Source organism: Saccopteryx leptura, chromosome 8, assembly GCF_036850995.1.
Source record: "Saccopteryx leptura isolate mSacLep1 chromosome 8, mSacLep1_pri_phased_curated, whole genome shotgun sequence".
Classification (NCBI taxonomy): Eukaryota; Metazoa; Chordata; class Mammalia; order Chiroptera; family Emballonuridae; genus Saccopteryx; species Saccopteryx leptura.
This window is the reverse complement of record NC_089510.1, coordinates 36542034-36563272: the sequence shown is the minus strand read 5'-3', so window position 1 is coordinate 36563272 and position 21239 is coordinate 36542034. Positions and strand designations below refer to the sequence as shown.

At 41.6% G+C, this 21239-nt stretch overlaps 1 protein-coding gene across 12 annotated transcripts in view; it reads right to left on the bottom strand.

Annotated features, from left to right (window-relative positions):
- Positions 1-21239, bottom strand: part of BBX (BBX high mobility group box domain containing) — a 290697-nt gene that overhangs the window by 39622 nt on the left and 229836 nt on the right. For all 12 annotated transcript variants that reach the window (XM_066347885.1, XM_066347886.1, XM_066347888.1 and 9 more), the window contains one exon: positions 14300-14380. In XM_066347885.1, the coding sequence (XP_066203982.1) occupies positions 14300-14380 (81 nt within the window). The remainder of the gene's footprint in view (positions 1-14299; positions 14381-21239) is intronic.

Below are 21239 nucleotides of genomic sequence, written 5' to 3'. Positions count from 1 at the left end.
TTGCTAACTTTGTAGCTGGAAAGAGTTATTTCACTCCTTACTCCTCTGTTGCCTTTGTAAAATAAAAACAATTTGTCTCAGAGGATTCTATGGGGTCTAACAGAGATGAGGTTCTTATGGCAATACTTAGCAAATCATCCCCAAACTCGGTTCTGATGCTCGCCCTTCCTGCTTTCTTGGGGAAATGAGAAAATAGCAACAATTTTTACCTATCCACTTGAAATTAGAAATAGATGATTTATCAAACAACTACAGAAGGTTTTATAAATGAATAAAAGTTTATAGGTCCACAAATGCCAATAACTTGAAGATCACAAAAGCTCTGAAAATTAAGTGATGGTGATTTTTTAAAACTCATTTGGTGGCAAACTCGATCTCTGCCAAATTTATAGGGCTGCAAATTCTGACCAGAACTAATGTGAAAACACTCAATGTCTTAATTTACCTCACTTAATGTGATTATTCATATTCATTTGCTATCAGAATCTTCACACATTTGAATATGCACTGGGGAATTGACTGCATAGTACAAGACTTATACACTGTATTATCATTTTCCTAAAATATGAAAAATTCTTAATACCAAAAAATATCTGACAGTAATTTGGTGAAGTTTTTGAACTCCCCAAATTTTACATATAGGACATTATGTAATAGGAGATTACAAAAGAGAAATCATGTTGATTAGGCCCAGGACAGCACAGGAATCCTTACGTATTACTAATTTTATCTACTTTGCATTAAGCAACTTAGAGGAAAAAGAGTATTGGGGCTTGCTGAGCCCCAAATCAAGTACATGAGTAGGAAATTGACTTGCTTTAAAAGAAAAATCACCACTTTGTCAAATGGCAAGTTGTCAGAGATAATTAATATCTGTAAAATTCATTTTACAAATTCAAATTTTAAATGGATAATACATTGAATTAAATATCAGGTGCTTTTTTTTACCTCATTTTTTATCCCTTAGTACTTTCAATGTCTCTTATATTCTTCCATGAGAATTATGTTATGATCAGGAAGTCTGAGGGAAAACTGGATAAAGGGTGGAGGTGGGGGCAGACAGTGCAAGATTTTAAAAAAATGAACATGAAAGGAGTACCTAGTCCTTTGGCTAATTCACAGGGAAGATAGAAATATGATGGGCTCACAACAAAGCTTTTTCAGGACATCAAGTAAGTTAACTTTTAGACCTCAGCAAGTAGTGATGAAGAGTAAGAACTTCCCTTTATTAAACCTAGGCAGAAATAAGGTCAAAGCCAAATGTTATCTTAATTCTGAAACACTAATAGATTTCATCTTTCCTGCGTGTTTTACTCTCATGGAAGATTTGCTGTTTCTTGTATCAATTTTGAAATAATTTTTTTTTTTTTTCCTCAGTTACCCTAGTCCAGTGGTCGGCAAACTGCAGCTCACGAACCACATGCGGCTCTTTGGCCCCTTGAGTGTGGCTCTTCCACAAAATACCACGTGCGGGCACTACCTCGATAAGGAATGTACCTACCTATATAGTTTACGTTTAAAAAATTTGGCTCTCAAAAGAAATTTCAATCTTTGTACTGTTGATATTTGGTTGTCTAATGAGTTTGCCGACCACTGCCCTAGCCCTTTGTGAACATAACTATCCCCATGTGAGGAGAAAGACTACACTAGTTCTGGAAAGATCAGAAAGGCTTCCTCAAGGTAACTTCTACGGATTTTCAATCACCGTGACTCTGCTGGCCTTTCATAAGTCATCTCAGGGACCTTTTACCATCTAGATACTGGTTTTTACAGTGACATGCCAACAGTTTGCATTTGCACAAGTTCATCTTATCAACTTAATAATAATTTGCAAATTCTATTCTCTGCTTCACTATATTTCAAAATGATTTTCCTCATCATCCCAATAGGATTCTATGGTAAGGAATAAAATGGAACAAATGCAGACATTCACTCTGGGGACATATTCCTGGAAATAGCATAATATTTCTTGTGAAGTTAATTACATTGAGCCCTAGTCATGCTTTACTTCCTTGTTTCAGGCGCTTAAAAGTTTTTTCACAAATAGAGTATGTTCATTTTAAATTATAAGCAAAACAATTATGTTCCTAGAAGTGAAACTATGAAAATAAAACCAATAATTCCTAATCAAAAAACTACAAACCACAAATCTCACTAACCAAAACCCAGAAACAAATCAGCTAGAGTAGGGTGTCATTCTAGAAGTTATGTACTTTAACATTTTTCCCAACACAGGAATTCATTTTACTACTACATTCCTGACAGTTATCCAGCTTTTTACATAAAAACAAATTACCGAGAGAGGGCAGTTCTGTTTGAAAATTTTAAAATATTGAGCAAAAAGTCCTAGTTGTTCCCTGAAGTCACATAAATTAATCTACTCTTTCTCTCATGTGATAGTTTCCAATTTTGGAAGAGAATATTTTATTGTTCCCACAAGTCTCTTCTCCTACCATAATGTTCCAGGTTCCCTTAATTGCTCATCGCATGTGAAAGCTTCCCAACTCTTCTGATCTAGATGCAGCATGTGTCCTGAGGTGAGAATGGGCTCTATTGTAATTAGGTGGATTCTGGACCAAGCACCAGAACTTCCTTGCCTAAGGCCACACAGTGAGCTATGTACCTTAGACTTGAACCCGTATAAGGAAAGAAAGGCTGAGACAAGGGGTAACAGTACATCCCCCACTGGGTTGTTGTGAGGCAAGGGTGAATAAATATGTCTGAATACAACTTGTAAATAACATAAGGCTTTACAAGGGTTGGAGAATATTGATGCTTCAGTTTAGTAATATCTTTCTTAGATTAAGTTCCTACTCTTCCTGTAATACTCTTGAAGAGAAGTAGAACTAGTTTTCATTTGACAGGGACACTACTCCCCTAATGGGGCCAAAAGTCAAATCCCACCCCATTTTCCTTTAAACACAAGTCATACCTCTGGCATGTATGTGGCTTGTGGTCAATTAAAACCCTGTATTTCTTTACCCACATAATATGCTGGGAAGCTTGGCCTCTCTCATTCTATAGCTTTGTATTTTTCGTACCTAGATGCAAGATTTTCGATTTTCCTTATAAAGTTTATCCTTTCAAAATCTGAATTAAATTACCTATCCGCTTCATGTTAAGGAACTCATTTGATAAAAGCCGTTTTGTCTTCGTCCAGATCTTTGTTAATAACGTTGAGTAGGACGTGGCCAAGGACAGAGCCTCTGGTAAACCTCTAGAGCCCTTTCATCAGGTTGACTTGAACATTAATAAACTTTAGCAATCTGAAAATTTGTAATAGAGTCTAAATTCCCCCTATTGTGTTCACAAGGACATAAGATTATCTGTCAAAAGTCTTACTGAAATCTGGATATAATATGCCAACAGCATTCTCTTAGCCTCTTTTATAATCATACCAACCAAACAGAAAATGAAAATGGCTTACGTACCAGTCAAGGTCTAACTAGGCAGACGAAAACAACTTACACATAGCCAGCTGAGGGAATTTAATGCAGGGAATAAGTTGGTCAAACAGGTCATGTAGAATGGGGAGAGTCCCAAACAGGAGGTGGCGAGGCAACCCAGGGATTAGCTACAGCAGAAAGCCACGGTGGGTAGGAATGGGGGAAGAGTGCCACTGAAGCCCAGGGCCGGGTCCCCAGCAGAAGATGGAACCACGGTGGGCCTGTCTGGAGAGAGCTGGATGCACAGAAGAGAGGCCGCCTTTTGCTGGGCCCCCAGCCGCCTCATTCCTCCTCTGCACCACCCAGCCTCCCTTTCTCCCCTTCCTGACCCCGGCCAGCGTCTCTCCCTGGCTCAACCCGCTGGACATCAGGGACTCGGGAATCCAGGAAAGGCCGTCTGCAGCCACATGGGACACAGGCCAGCATGCAAGGCACACAGACCTGGGCTAGCACATCTGACATGTTTTTCAGGGAAACTTTGATAATTTCCAGTTTTTATATCCTTTTCAATGAACTCAAACATTATATTATTAGAAATAATTTCCAAAAGTCTTTGGGAATTAATCGTCTACATTGCTATATGACATACACTAAACCTGAGAATAATTAAGGATATAATAACTCTTAGAAGATGCCAGCCCCCTTAGCTGTGAGCAAATTCTATGCTGACAGGCAGTCTCACAAGTCAGGGATTCTAGAGCTGGACTGTGTAGGGCTACAGACTGATCGGCTTATTTTCTCTCCACCTTTCTGTGCCTCAGTTTCCCAAATGTATAAAACAAGGTTGTTAAGAGTATTTGCCTTAGGACTACTGTGAGGTTCAATGGGTTGCAAATGTACAGTACTTAAATTAGTGCTTAGAACAGAACAAGAATAAGATATTGTGACAACCATCCCTCTGGGACCTTATACCATATAGAATTAATGTTGGCTATTATTATTAGTAGTAATAACCTTACTGGTATTATTTATAATGCATCATGGCCCTGGTAGACTAACTGCTTTGCTCTAATTTTTCATTGTAGGGCTGAATGATTCTATAGTTAAAAAAAAAGAAACATATACAACAAAATTAGATTTAGGAAGATCTTAAATCAGTTACCTTTCAAGAAGCAACTCTTATTAAACAGGTATTATGCTCAGTTCTACTTTTGTGTACAAACATATCTTCTTATATTTACTTTTGGGTGCTTGTATCAACACGTCAATGGGACTTCGAGAAGCATGTACACACTACATTACGTAAATATGCAAGGACGTGTGTACAGGGAAGCACATAGTGTACACAAAGAACATAACTCATTGTGAACTCGTGAATAAAAATGCATTGTGGGAAACACAGAATTAATGCCTGTAATTAATTAATGAGGTTGCCCTTAATAGAAGGTTAGTTGTTAATCAGCCTTGAAACAGAACATGCCTTAGTAAATGATTATTTATTCTTCTATTATTTATATTTAAATTGAACAATCACCTTATTTGAAGGTGAGAATGTAAAATCACCTGCAGGACCCCTTCCAGATGGAATTCCCTTGGCTGTATTCACAGAAGTTCAACTGTTAAATGTTTTATTTATTTATTTAGCGAGAGAGATAGAGACAGACAGGGAGACAGAGAGAGGGAAAGATAGGGACAGACAGGCAGGAAGGGAGAGAGATGAGAAGCATCAGTTCTTTGTTGTGCCATCTTAGTTGTTCATTGATTGCTTTCTCATATCTGCCTTGACCCGGGGGCTACAGCCAAGCCAGTGACCTTGGGCTGAAACCAACGGCCTTGGGCTTCAAGCCAGCAACCTTCGGGCTCAAACTAGCGACCATGGAGTCATGTCTATGATCCCATGCTTAAACCAGCGAACCCACACTGAGCTGGTGAGCCTACGCTCAAGCTGGATGAGCCCGCGCTCAAGCCGGCGACCTCAGGGTTTTGAACCTGGGTCCTCTGCATCATAGTCCGATGCTCTATTCATTGTGCCTCCGCCTGGTCAGGCAAAATGTTCAGTATTTTAAATCAAATGCTAGGCATAAATATTTGATATCTATTGTCTATTCCTTCAGGTACTGCTCATTTTTTTATAACTGCAACTCAGGGGGTACAGAATGTACCCATTTCACCTTGTATTCTTCACCAAGCATATCCCATCACCTACCTCCATAACAAATGCATTCAAGAGAAAACTGTTCTAAAATGAACAATTCATTAGTTCTAAGATAACTGATGAATCTAAAATGCATTCTGATTCATACCAAGAAAGAGTTATTTTACAAGTTTATAAAAAACAATGGTAATTATGACCCTCTTACTGGTTGGCCTTGACAAGCAATCACATCGTCCTTAGTTACGCTTCACAAGTAAAAATTAATCACCAATATTTTAATTTTATCTCTGACAATACTTTAATTCTGAAATAGTCAGGATTCTCAGTGTTTTGTGTAATCCGAATAGCACATCACTGATGTGCTTGAAGAAATGGAACTCACTCCCAAAAGAAAAACAAAAACCAGTATGCTGAAACTAAGATTTTAAGCATGTATTATACATGCTGAACGGATATATATAAAACTATACCCGTATATATGATTGCAAAGAAAAATATGCGATACGAATACTGAAGGAGTGAGATAAACTAGAGGGATACTTTTTTTGCTGTGGGGTTCCAGGAGGCTGTCATTTTCAGCTCAGAACCTAAAACCACCCTTCAGGTTCAGTGTTTGTTATTACGGACTTGCTTTAAAGACGTAGTAAATCTGTGTAGACCAAGCTTTTATCTCTTTGAATCAGACATTAGCTTCAAAAGCTAAGGTATCAACTCATTTCTTGAATGTGTCCCGCTTTAAAATACAGAGACATGACCAGTGAGAAATAATCATGTGTACTAGATAAGTGATACGATGGAGAGTAGAAACCCTTTAATTGGTACAAAGAAAAGGATAAGTAGTTCCAGAATGTACCATACCATATTATTTCACTCTTAATTATTCTGTCTTCCATTGTCTATTATTATAAAGGCATCAGCTAGATTAAAAACAAAGGCAGTGTGAAAAGAGACCCACTGAAACTAATCAGGAAGTTTCAATTTCAACATCTCTGCTTTTTAATACAAAACAAATAATTTGCAGCCAAGGTATGTTTACAGTCATTTTGTACTGACTTATTATCTATCAAACCATGTAGACATAACCCAAGGATGGCATTCAGCAGTGTTTTCCAAGATGTGCTTTTCTCCAATAATTGAATAAAACCAGAATGTTTTTGTCATATAAATACACTAGCTGATGGTTTCAAAGAATAAATAGCATCATTGCTTTAAAAAAATTCAGTTTTATTATAAGAGATAACTGGTTACCAAATAATGGTCTAAGAGTCTCTCAACACTCAGCTCTGGGCATATTAAATAGTTGACTAATTGGTTTGCTGAAACAGTGGGGCAGGGGTAATGGTGGCTCAGATGTTTATCTTTACCTACTATTTCTTCACAAATGATACCATTTCTGGAAGCTCCAAACGGGGTGGGGAGGCCTTTGCTTCAAAAGGCCACCTACCGGAGGAGGTCTTTAGGTGCATTCCTGTAGTTTAGTTCCTCCAGTACAAGCTGTGCAGTTTGGGAGTGATATGCAGTTTTAGTTTTCTAAATATGACTTACAACTCTGCACAAATAGATAAGAAAAAGCCCCCTGAAATAAGTATTAGGATTCAGTTATGTGATGACAGTGTAGGTGTAGCTCACATGGGAGCGACACGTCGAGGTTCTGGGCGTCAGGAAGGAAGGGATACAGCACATCCCTAATACATGAGGACACAACACAAACTTAACCAGAGTCGTACCTCAGTCTGATACCACCTTCAAATGGTAGAAGTGGGGAATGCTACTGCGATTGGAGGGATGGGATCTCCTACTTTTTTCATAATCCATCCTTTCTTAAAGTGAGCCGTAATTTTCCTAAGATATTTTATGGATCCTAGAATAAACGTACTTTTTATCTATTTGCAATTATAACCGACTTATGCAAGTTAGACTATAAGAAAAACAAGGCTTTGAGGCCTCTGAAAATGTCTCTATCCTTTGGAATAAACAAGGACTTTTTTAATTCCCGTATAATCACCAGATCTATAATCTTGCCTTTTTTTTTTATATATACAAAGAGTGTATCTAGAGAAATCCAGTATCCTCCTTCTTCAACTTCACCTTAATATATAACCACTAAAGTTTCTTAAATTGAAATAAAGAAGGAAAGTACAGCACAGACGGTGGGAGCTGTGGGCCAAATTCAACCGAGCTGTGGGGACTGTTTTTTCACCTGTTTGCTGTGCTCAGAGGAACACGGGGCTCTGATTTTCAAACTCAACTACTGACCTCGCTGGCAACCCTCTCCTGTTGACATTTTTCTTCAGTTACCTCTACCCTTCAGCATGTTTTGTCCCTTCTTTCGTACTGCTAGGCTTCCTCTTTGCCCACAGGCACCAGGCTTCCTCAACAGGGCTCCGAGGTCAGAGCCCTGGGAAGCCCTCTTCTCCCACACGCAGGTTCTGAAGTGAAGTCACCTCCGATACCCCTCTTGCTTCATCTCTCACGCCAGCTAAGCCATCCAGCTGAGTCCTGAGCCACTTCCCTGGCGTCTGTTTCTGCCTCCTGCTCCCACTGCCAGCTCCGTGCTGGTTCCTGTCTTCTCGCACCCGATGTCTGCAGAGCCTGTCTACTCCATTCTACGCAAAGCTGCCACGCGTTTCAACTGGTGCTTTCATCACTGCATCCCTTCGCCCCAAACCTTCCAGGGCACCTCATTATGTTCAAGTAGAAATTTCCGTGCTTCACACACCCTCCCAATTCTGACTTGCAGCTGCACTCCACCTTCACCTTCCACGAGTCTCCTCCACTCCTGCCAGTCTGATTCCTGATTACTTGTCATCCACGTATCTCGCACTGGGCTGCCTTCATCCCTTTGCCGCATCTCCCCAGCCTCTCCGTGGACTGACGCACCAGTCACAGTCTCTGCCGTGTGTGGGCAGGCAGGTATAAAAGAGGGAGGTGGACAAGTGAAAGTGGATGCTGGCAAAGACTTGGGCCTCAGAGACAGGGCTCAGTAAGGAAAGAAGAGGGTGCTCAGCAAACACCTCTACAAGGGGGCAGCTACTTACTAGTTCTGAACAACTGTTCTTATGCAGGAAGGTCAGTCCAGTATTCCCAGATCTCTGAATTTTCATGAGAAATCAGAAATTTGTATTTACTCGAAGTCTCTAATTTAAAAATATTAGCCACTAACTCAAATGTAAACTACAACACAGGTAAAAAATTATGGACCAAACAAAGCAACTCCGCAAGTTGGCTGCTACTTTCAACCTCAGTTCTTCAACAGTTCCTTCCTCAAGACCCACCGTCAAGCTCTCTCCCGTGCTGGGTCCCCAGAGCACTCCGTGAATATAAATGTCTCCCTTTCCTGGTTTTGCACACTCACGCCGTGTATCACTCATCACTCAGGGGGAGCTCTGCCTTTTCATGGCACGGGTCCCTAGGAAACCACCTGCACTATTTATTCATTTATCCCTTAACTTTTTATCTCGTATTTCTTTGCAAGTGAAGAGTAAGTTCCTGGAGGACAGGAGTCACACACTGTCATTTCCCACAGCCCTCACAGCAGCTTCCAAATCCACAAATATGCACTTACTTATTCAAGTGTGTAAGATGTATCCTGGCAGTTTTAAAAGTACAGACACTTTTTAAAAAGGAAATATCAGCTCCATTTTTGACAGCAGTCTTGAACAATCTGTCATCTTATTCAGCTGTACATACATGTGTAGGAGTAAGCTGTCTTCCATAGAGCCTTCTATCATATACAAATTCCTATAACAAGCTACTTGCACAGACTTCTATATTCATCGAAAACAAGTTGACAGAGTAGCCCAGTGTTGAAGAGCCCAGCTGTGGGGCCAGACTGCCTCGTTTTCTACTGAGGTCCTAACGCTTCCTGTTCCTGTGACCTTAGGTAAGACACCAAACCTCCCGCTCTTCCGTTTCCTAATGCGCTTGAGGAACGGTACGAGTGCTACCCTCAGAGGATGGGAGTGAGGGTTCAATGAGTCCATATAAAGTGCTTAAAAAGTGTCCTAGCAAACAGTAGTTAATAAATGTCAATTATTATTATCCTAGGTTAGATAATAAAACTTGCTGATGAAATTGGCTATTAAAATTTATAAACTGTTTAAAAGAACACATAAAACTATTTCAGAAAAATTAGAGGTAAATCAAGCAGTAATAATGTTAGGCTGACGCTCCAGCCCTTAGCGGCACGCCAAAACACCAACACCGTACGTAGAGGCGAGGCGTTCTTATACCACTGATCTTAGAAGAGCTCACAGGTTATCTCATCAGAATAGAAAACTGCATATCCATATGCAGGAAGCTCCGGCAGCCTCACTGCTACTGGCATGGAGTAGACCTTCAATAATTACTGGCCCTTAGAATAAATGAATTAACAGTTCCACTTACTATACTAGCTACTTATGGTATCAGAGATCTGAAGTGTAGAATTTTCTTTGCTAAAATGTACAGGTAAAGATGTCTCTGAGTGGACTCCAACTATAGCAACTATAATACACAATGATCTCTAGGGGGATGCTTTGATGCTTTGCTGATCTTTATATAACCTGACCTAATTAGTTTCAAAATGAAAAGAAACACAATACATTAGAGTATGTGTGCCAATTAAGTGACTGATTAACTGAACAGTATGAACCTCATGGAGGTTCAAACGTAAAGGATTGTACTTTTCTCAATTCCCTGACCTCAGCAGCATTATACCAAATCTCCCTCCTACTTGGAGTAGATTCCTGAAAAACACCTGGAACATTTCCCAGACTTTTCAGGTCACTTTCAGCTATTAACAATCCACTCAGTTTAAAATGCCAATCAAACGCCTCAAGAAGGGCCTTCCCCAGAGTAACTTCTGGTCCAGGAACCAGGGAAAGGAGAGGGGTTCTCACAACGCCAGCAGTGAAAGAGCGGGCCGACCCACACCTCTGTGTCTGTTGCCCATTTCTCCAGTTTCCTTTCTGCCTGTCCGAGTGGGCGTAGGGCCAGCAGTAAATACATGCCTATAATATTTCTTGCTTCGCACCAAAGAGAAGACAGTCCTTGCAAGCCACAGGCCCTGTCTTTGGGAGGTCTTCTTAGTCACTCCTCCTTCCACGTCAGTCCGCCGAATGGAACTGGGAAAGGGAGTGGTTAGTTCTTGGGCTGGCTGGTGCCTGGAGCTTCCTGCATAAAAGCCTAAAGCTTTTGATTTAGAGAATAAATCAAGAAGTGGTGGAGGCAAAACTGATACCTCTTTTCTTGTCTGTTCCTGCTGACAGTATAGAACACTAGACGACCCTGTCAGGGGATGCCGAGTGCAGGGATGGTAAACAGAATAGTTACAGGCAGGGGTGCCAACCGAACAGAAGGGCTGTGGTCTCAGGGCTGGGACAGGGTCCCGCAGGCCCCCTGTGTGCCCTCTAGCTGTTGGAAGGGTCGGCAGGGGTGCCAACTGAACGGAAGGGACGTGGTCTCAGGGCTGGGACAGGGTCCCGCAGGCCCCCTGTGTGCCCTCTAGCTGTTGGAAGGGTCGGCAGGGGTGCCAACCAAACAGAATGGACGTGGTCTCAGGGCTGAGACAGGGTCCCGCAGGCCCCCTGTGTGCCCTCTAGCTGTTGGAAGGGTCGGCAGGGGTGCCAACCAAACAGAATGGACGTGGTCTCAGGGCTGAGACAGGGTCCCGCAGGCCCCCTGTGTGCCCTCTAGCTGTTGGAAGGGTCAAGGATGCCGGCAGCACTGCTGTAAGGGTACTGAGCGGATCTGGGTCACAGTCTGTGTACTAACACCACCAAGTATTTTAGTACCAGGACAGCGGTACTGATGCAAGCCAGCCGAACATCACTCCTGCTTAGGAAGTATCCTGAGCAAAGCCTTCTCTACTGAATACTTCCTGACATGAGAGCCGGTCCCACCGTCCTAGGTGGCCCCCTGCCAACCCCGCCCTACGACCATCCCATGGCCTCTCGTCTGATCAAGCTGAACTACTTTCTATTTGTCCACTGGACCCCGGGAGATGCACGCCTCGTTGCAATGCCAAAGCGGAGGGCAGCAGGCCATTCCAAGTCTCTCCCCGCTGCCAGCCTAGCTCTTCTCTGCCTGCTCAGAGGGGTGCAGGGTGCGGCAGTGAGTCTCTGTCTGAAACATTTCTTGCTTCTCGCCACTTCTTTAACAGGGGTTCTCTCGGAGCCACCTTCACTTTCTTGACAGCAGGCAGAGGTAAAGAATGAAAAGCCCTTCTCTTTTCCTCCTCAGGCTAGGGAAAAGGGCCAAAGTACTCTGGGTGACGGGACAGCCCCGGGACCCCGCCACTCCCTGGTGGCTGGGGGTGAGGGCGGGGGAGAGAGGAGAAGCCCTTGTAGTAGCAAGTGTGCTGGACAGCAGCTGAACTCGGCCATCCCTTTCGAAACCCCTTGGGAATGTGCAAATTTAAAGCGGTTCCCCGGATTTCAGACAGTACCACCAACTCTGGCCAACAGAAAAATATCCTCCTCAAAATCCTGTTACATGTACTTAAAGAGACACCCGACATAATTAAATATTATGTTTTGTTCAGGAAAAAGAAGCATCAAGTACACATGGAATCAACAAAAAATTGAGGGAGCACATTTCTACTGGTGATTATTTGGAGAGGCCGATTAATCCATTGTTCACATATCTGTGTTTAATTAGAAGCTGGGAAGTCTTTAGGATGTTATTCTGTAACACGGCCTATCAGCATTACGGCATCATATTCATGTGGCAAAAATAATGTGAGAAGATTTTCTTGGTAAATTATTTTTTAGCAACCCCGTTTCATCAAAAGCACGTATTTTTACTCAGATGTTATACGAAACGAAGTCTGAGTATAAGCTGACTTGCTATAATTGGAAGAGGCTTACTGCAGCCATTTTGCCCCTTTAAATTATACCCGCATTCAAACAGCTGTTAAACCACAGCATCTGTTTCGTATTTGGGATACATCCCCACAAATTAGAAGAGTTTTCTTTTTTAATGAGCTCTGATTTAATAGGGAATCCTTTTTTTTTTTTTTTTTTTAAATGACTTACGCCAAAGAAAGAAAATGAAAAGACAAATTCATCTATCTAGCACCTGCCCTCCACAGCAAGGCACCTCCAAGCTTCATACCTTTCTAATAGAAAACTGTTTAGTGACGACAGAGTAATACTGAAAGTTAGGTCGTTTTACAATTTAGTGCTTAACATTTAAAAAACTGTATGTATCCATCCATCGATGGACACGTAGGTTGTGTCCACATCTTGGCTACTGTAAACAGTGCTGCAATCGACACAGGGGTGGATCTATCGTCTCAAATTAATGTTTTTGTTTTTGTCTATACTTAGAAAATAGAGATAAAAACCATATGTGTATGTTTGTATGTATGTGGATGCACAATACACACACACACACACACACAACTAGGATATGAAGACAGGGCTATACATTCCTATTATTCAAGAAAAATAACCACTTCTTTCAAATAAACTCTCCTCACAATCTATATAGTCTTAAAGATACTAGACTAATTCATGACCTCGTCTGTTTACTGAGGCTTGTTTACATCTCTAACTCCAGAGGTGCATTCCTTGCCAGATCCTTACCATTTCAGTTCTACCTGACGTGGTACTGTGCTACTGACTCACCCAGTTCTTTTTAAAACTGTTCTCTGTGGCCTTCAGAAGTTTTCTAGTCTATCTGGGTCTGACTCTGTTTTATACAGAAAGCATGTCAGCTTAATGTCAGATGACAATGGGTTAGGTTGTTCTACTGTTTATACTATATATACTTCTTTACTAATATTTCAGGCCTTTGTATGTTTATTTTTCTAGTTTAGATCTGGCTAGACTTTAAAAGCTTAATGTTAAGATATTTAAAACTTCTAAATTTTTATGATACAAGCGACCAAAAAAATTTAGAAAATGACAAGTCAGTCCACTAAGTTAACAAATTACAAAAGATTTTTAAGAGAACTGTCTTACTCAAAACACCTCAGAAGAAACTCATGAGAAGCAAGCCAGAAACATGAGAGAAAACAAAAAGTTCATAATATAAGAGACTTTTGGTTCCCCATTTTTGTACCTCCTAACTGCTTCACCAAAAGAAAGAACTGTTACTCCAGTGTCCCAGCGTTGAAGACAGTTCTCCCACATGCCCCCTTACGGCACCACCGCCTCAGCTTGGCAGACAAGTCACTGCTTCCCGCCCACGCTGAAAACGGCTTCCGGAATCTTCTTCCCCCACCCACCCTCCACCAGGTGAGGGTTCTGTCCCTCACGGGCTTTATGAGAACACATTTACTACTCTGCCAAAGGAATTTTAAACCCGTGTCACATCAGATGTACAACGGATAGATGTTATAGAGCCAGACGTTAGAACGTGTCATTTGAGTTCTTCACTAAAAGCAACAACAATTAAACCTTCAGCTACCTAGGGACACACAGATGTTGTTATAAGAGCAAAGAGGAAAGTGACATGGGACATTCTTCTGGGTTTCTGGCTGCACTGATTTAACCACCTGAGAGAGACAAAACTGACCTTATTTTAAAATACTACCTGTGAAAAAGATTTTACGATTTCCTTGAGTAACCTTTTTCAACGCTTAAGGACTTTCAGTAGCAAAACGCCTGTTTTCCTTCTGAATTCAAAGTTAACCCCCTCATTGTTGAAAATTAGATGCAACACACTTCATGGTCACAGGCGACCCGGTACAGTTTACGGAATACTGCTATGATGAACATTTTGTAATCTCCAGCTCTGCAGGGCTTATCCCAGCATACTCCTAGAAACTTGCCTCTGCCAGTTGAAAGAGTGCAGACTTTCCACAGCGTTTCACGGGTTCAGCGGCGCCCAACTGCGAAGTGTTCGAAGAAATCTGGATTGAAAACAATTCACATAAAGAATACTAATTGTGATATCAGAAACCTTGCTTCCCATTCAGACACAGTCAGGAACTTGCCTTAGATTAGGGGAACACCATCGCTCCCAAGTACCAAATGACTTTAAATGTGGCATGCTTGAGGTTATCGTTTTGAAAACCATTTTAGTAATTCCAAAATAGTAACCAAAAACAGGCATGACTTGGGTGACTATTTAATGACAAGAATATTATCTTTTATATTCCAGCCTTTAAATTTAATTCTCCAACCTTACAAGGAGACACTCATTTTCACTTCTACATAAGCATCAACTCATCAACTGGTCAAATATAAGAGTTATTTAGAGTCAATCTGAATTTACTAAAGAAATTAGTTAATTTTTTAAGATATATATACTTGAGAGCTCTGAGGAAAGATCATCAAGTCAGATATATTTTTGAGAATCCAATATAAATGTCCTAGGCAGGAACTGGGGAAGCTAAGCATTTTATATATAACATTGGCTCTGGCTTTGAAAGCATGTTCTAATGTCCACATAAGATGGATAATCATGACCACAAATCTAAATAAGTTGTAGAATTTAAAAAAACCTAAAATCTATGTTATAGTACTTGCACATATATCCAACATTATATTGACTCCACACTCTTCTTCAGATTGGGCTTAGCAGCAGCCAGGCACTGGTAACAAAGAACAGTCTCCAATTTCTTGCCTCACTCGGTAAAGAGCCGAGGAGGACATACGTTAAGGGCCTTTACAAAGTTATGTTTCTCCTGGAGAAGTTCTGTCATCATTAGAGAAGCTAGCTGGCTTTCTGTATCCCTTGTGATTCTGAATTCTCTTTTAAGACAGATGTGTTTCTCCGCTCAGCTTAGGAGGCACCTGCTGTAGGGGACCCACTCCCACAGGGGATTCTGTGGCGCTGTCGGCTCCCAGAGAGACTGGGTGCTTCGCTGCTAGCGGGGCTTCTCCCTAGAACACCTGCTGCGTCAGAGGCCTTTGCAGAGGCGGATATTTAATAACCTACCTCGGCTATTTAGAAGGGCCTAGCGTAAGAAGTTGAAGGACTTTTTCTCCTTAGGTACTCTCATTTTTAAGAGTCCTTTCCTATTCATCCAAATCACTTACTTTTTCTCTAGAAGATCAACTTATGGGGCTCAACTTTTCTGAAGTTTGGAAAAATTTCCTCTTGCTAAATTTCCTGATCTATGCCACTTTCTACCCTTTCTAGACAAGTCAAATTTAATTACTCACACCTTATCACTAGACTAAAAGAAACAAACACATTAATTCTCAGTGACCTGAGGGAATGAGGAACTGAACATGAACGCCAGCCTCTTGAACCAAGGCTGTATAACAGAAAGAACAAGGCTTCTGTGTCAGACAGATGTGCCTTCAGTAACTTTCTGCTGTGTGGACTTAAGCAAATACTGAAGACTTTGAGCCTCGCTTACCTCATGCTCCAAACAGAAACAGTAATACCTGCCCTGTGTTACTGTTGTGAAGATTAGAGTTTATGTTAGTGGAGAGTCTGGCACAGTACTGAGCCCATATTATGCTTTCAATAAAGAAAGCATTTATTAGTAAATAGGACCTATCATTATTAACACTAATAAACATAAACTCTTTTAATCCAATTCCAAAAATTAGTTACGTACTAAAATTGGACTAGAATTAAACATTGCAAAGTCAGAGAATAATAATAAAGGTTAATAATTTTTAGAATGTTAAATCTGTCACATAACCATACGATGCCCTCAGGAACTGCTGAGGGACAAGCTGGGCAGAGCTGCACTGACAGCCCACCACACTGTTCCTAGTTCTTCCACTGGCTCCCTCTGCTGTCGCTTTGGTGGCTGCTGGTTTATGCTCCCCGATTCTGTATGTCTGTGTTCACTGTCACATAGCCTGTGCCGAATGCGGTGCACGGCACAGCCGAGAGGCTCAGTGAAGAACTAATGAGGGCACGGGTGCATAATCCGCCACCGGAGTTTATACTCAGCAGTCAAGAGTCAGGAGTTGCGAATGGCTCCTTGCCTTTCACTAGGAATCACGTAAGTTTAGTAAGAACAATTTTCCTCACTGCCCATGTATGGGAGGGTTTTTCCTATTTTAGGCATAGGGCAGAATTGTAAATGCTCAAAGTTTCTGGAAGCCTGATTTCCAAAGGGGCATGTGTGGGAAGGATCAATGCATTTTAGTTCAACCCTTACGTAACAATAAAGTTTTCATGGGATGTCTTAGTGACAAGATACGCTTTCTAAAACTGTCTTTGGCTTATTAAGTGGGGTGGGGACTGAAAAACCCAGCATCTGTTAACGTCCAGGGCTCAAGCCTTCTCTTGGCTTCTCTGCACCGCCCCCACGCGGACCTCTGCAGAACCCTTCCCTGGGCGTGGACACTGCTGGTCCTTGCTCCCTCCTGCCACTCAGGCCACTCCCAGTGCTCGCCTCTGCTGGCTCTCCTTTCTACAGTGACCCCTTCAATGTTTTTCCTTCGGGTTTTGCCTTAAGGCCTCCTCTCTTTTCACCTATACATTTTTCTCTCCATAATCTCATCTATTCTTACGGCTTCGATTTTAGGCATACCTGCACAATGGCCATTTGTTATTCCCCTGTTCAGTCCCCAAAGGTTTTAGCTTTTTTTTTTTTTTTTCTATTTAAGACACATATATCCTTTCAAGTGAGAACAATATAGTTAGTATATGGTTTTCATGACTGGTCAGCTAGTGGCAGGAAGTGCATGTTGGGTATACTCCTGGGTGGAGGGCTCCAGCGGGCCATACTGCACAGTATGTTCCTGGCTTTGCTTTTTGTTTTCCTTGAATTGACGCTGCTTGATAATCTGTGAACTCCACTGTAGTCTCTCCTCTGGTTATTATGTAATATTTTGATTAAAAAGGTTGGACGGAATAGTATGCGAGGCACAGCAAAAGTGCTAAGAAACTTTCTCACCCTGGATAGTACACTGATCATTTATAGTTGGCCCGAGGCAGGGGAGGGCACTGAGGAAACAGGTGGTCAAGATCAAAAGCAAATTAGCTAATGGTGGAAGTCTTATGCAATTATAAGGGGTCTCATAAACATTGTAGCCTGGAGAAATGACCAATAATAATTGAATAAATAAGTGACTCAAAGAACAAATGGACAATGTGAGATGCCTGCTCTCCCTTACCTAATATTAACGCTGCCAATAAAACACAAAGCACTCTCACACTGATTGGCTGCAGTGTGAGTACACCGCGTTTTCTCTGAGTATATATAATATTCTGTGACACATTGAGCATTTCATCATGCCTTAAATTTGCACCTATTGCTTATATTCTCTCGTGACAATGCCTTAAATTTGGTGTATTTGTACTGGCAAAGTAAATACCCTAATAGGAAAGTTTTAGTATCCAAATTTATTTGTGTCTATATCGTCCAGGTTAGTTCTCTGTCTTCACAGTAAATATGTAATTTTCCAATGCAAAGATATGCTCTAGGTGTTAAGAGTCATCCACACAGCAGAGAAGAGAACATCACCAGGGTTTTCAGCTTTGTTAAATCATGGGAGACAAGAGCTCCCTTCTGGCATTACAGTCGCTCATTAGTCTTTGGTAAATGTGATCTAAAAAGTGACAGATGTGTTACTCTACCAGTAAGCACCAAGAGATGCAGACAGGAAACTCCTCTGACCAATTACTGAATAGGGGCCTGGAAACAGCAATAGGTGGCTCTTCAGATGGGCCCGGCTGAATACAGTGTCAATACGGAATGGGGGAAACAGTTCTGCACTCTGTATTTCTTTCTAGCTCTTACAAAGCAGACCTGTTTTCTTCCTTTAAATGTAAACATTCATGAGAAACCTACACACAAAAATGTTTTTTATTCAGTTTCATGTTTCTGTATACGTTAATTTCCATGAGTGTTAAAATTTATTAGATTTGGTTAAGAGGGAAACATATCTTTCTTAGTTTGCAAGGCAGAGACTTAGGACTCAATGTGAAAGAAAAACATTTTTTCTCCCCTCCCCTCCCCTCCCCTCCCCTCCCCTCCCCTCCCCTCCCCTCCCCTCCCCTCCCCTCCCCTCCCCTCCCCTCCCCTCCCCTCCCCTCCCCTCCCCTCCCCTCCCCTCCCCTCCCCTCCCCTCCCCTCCCCTCCCCTCCCCTCCCCTCCCCTCCCCTCCCCTCCCCTCCCCTCCCCCTCCCCTTTCTTCCTTCCTTTATTTCTTTTTTTTTTTAACTGAGAGGAAGGGAAACTATGAGAAAGACTTCTGCATGTGTCTGCCATCTACCAGCAACCCCCATGATGCTCAGATCAATTGAGCTATCCTCAGCCCTGAGGCCGAAGCTCAGACCAACCAAGCTATACTCAGCACCTGGGGCAATGCTCTAAAACCCAGGGTTCCCCAAACTTTTTACACAGGGAGCCAGTTCACTGTCCCTCAGACCACTGGAGGGCCGGACCGTAAAAAAAACTATGAACAAATCCCCATGCACACTGCACATATCTTATTTTAAAGTAAAAAACAAAACGGGAACAAATACAATATTTAAAATAAAGAACAAGTAAATTTAAATCAATAAACTGACCAGTATTTCAATGGGAACTATGCTCCTCTCACTGACCACCAATGAAAGAGGTGCCCCTTCCGGAAGTGCGAGGGCCGGATAAATGGCCTCAGGGGGCCGCATGTGGCCCGCGGGCCGTAGTTTGGGGACCCCTGCTCTAACCAATCGAGCCTATGGCTGTGAGAAGGGAAGAGGAGAGAAGGGGGAGAGGGAGGGGCAGAGAAGTAGATGGTCGCTTCTCATGCATGCCCTGACCAGAGATCAAACCCCCGGATGCCTGTACACCAGGCTGACATTCTATCCACTGTGCCAACCGGCCAGGGCCAGATAAACATTTTCAATGTAAAGAAATGCCCAAGGCTTACAGTTTTGTTAATGGTATGTTTCCAGGACAAGGATACTGCATAATAAATGACCTGTTACCAAGAGAAGATCTAGCTAATATCTTCCTGGAGAAACTGACATTTGTAAACTGAATCAGCAGGAATGGCTTCTAAGAATTTTGCAAGCCTGATCTTAAAATGATATTATAAAAGTAACCCTTTGAGTAGTGAGCTTTTTTCATGCTTGCTGATCCCTGGGAGTGAGTTTGTTTTCAAAAAATGAAATTAATTCCAGTTACAGTTTTAGTAACTTAAAATCATGTTTGTTTGATAACCAATTTATGGAAACAAGAAGAACATAGATTTGATTTTTTTTAATGTTGCCTTACACATGTACGATTGTACGTACTCTGGTTGGTCAGGAGGCACGAGGGCGTACATGGACATTCGTACTACTCAAAGGGTTAAGCATTTTAAAACAGTAAATTGATTCCTAAATTATAGAAACAACCACTTTTCTCCGTATACACAACAGGACTGAGAATCCCTCTGAAAAGGAGTGGGGGAATAAAGTGGCCTATTGGGGGATTTTCCACTATATGTCCATCTCTTCCTAATTTCATCCTTTCTTTATGAGGTCCCAGAGATGCTAGAGGTGCCTTAATTATGACGAATGAACAACCTGTGGTAAAAATTGTAAACTACAGAGCAGTGGTCTCAAACTCTTGTTCCCTAATAGGACTTTCTGGAAATGCAAGTTCTCAGGCCCCACTCGACTTAGTAAATCTGAAACCTTGGGGGTGGGGCTCAGCAATACGTGTTTAAATAAGACTTCAGGGTGACACTGAAGTTATTTAAAGTTTGAGAACCTCTACTAAGGCTAATTAAAACAAGAATTTCTAGAGTCTTAATGTTTTCTCAAAGGTAATGGGTGTTTTATGAAGCAATTATAAAAGCTTTAGGGATATGATCACAGTAATTACAGCCTATTATATTTCTGCAATATATATGCTCATAGCAGATTTTAGTAGGTAATTTTGTTAGTTCATCTAGTTAGGTCTTGTTTAGTTTTATATAAACCAGGCCAATATTAGGCTGACAATAAAGTCAACTCATGAGATGTTGAGAATACACCTTGTAGTTCTCTTGGGTCAGCTAAGGAAAGTGACTAGAGAAGTTATATGCTGGGGAGAATCAAGTACTTACCTTATAGAATCACACACAACATTTACAACTCAATAACGAGGTATGTAATAATTTGTTTAATTTGCTTAGGAACTAAAAGGGCTTATATTATCAACCTAGGCAAAATATGACTACCAAAAATAATACACTGAGTTTGGAGGGGAGCTGCATTTGGTTTTAGGGCAAAACATTTTATTTTGGATTTTTCCACTATGCATGCCTTCCTCTGTTATGATGCCTTGAAACAACTCCTAAGTTTCCAAGTCAATTATTACTTTTTTAAGCTTCCTCAAATCTTCTATGTGGCCCATGGTCAAAAAAAGCCCTCAGGAGACAAGTGCTACTGAGCTGAGGGGGTGACATCTGGAAGCATCTCTTTGTACAACTCCCGAGTCAGAAGAGGTTCTTCCCCCACCACCCCTGGGGGGGGGGGGGACACCTCCTTGTGCTTTGAGGAGTGAGTAGACTGAGCAGCAAGGACAAACTGACTTGTTTAAAAAAGGCATGAAATCTCACCCGCCAGAATCAAAGGACTGAGGCTGTCAGACCATAGAACTGCTCCGTCAGGGCTGGCCCGGGCTTCAGGAGCTCTTAATCAATGTGATGATAGTACCACTTCAGTAACAATAATGCTCTGACTGGTGATAACTGCTGAAAATGCACCAGCACCCCGCTGAGGTGCCCCATACTTACATTTTAAATTAAGTCGGATACTCTTGGTAGTTAAGGTGCAAATATCAGGTGTGTCAAAGATGAGGCACTCCCTGCCTTTTTAAAATTAATGCGAGAGTGTGG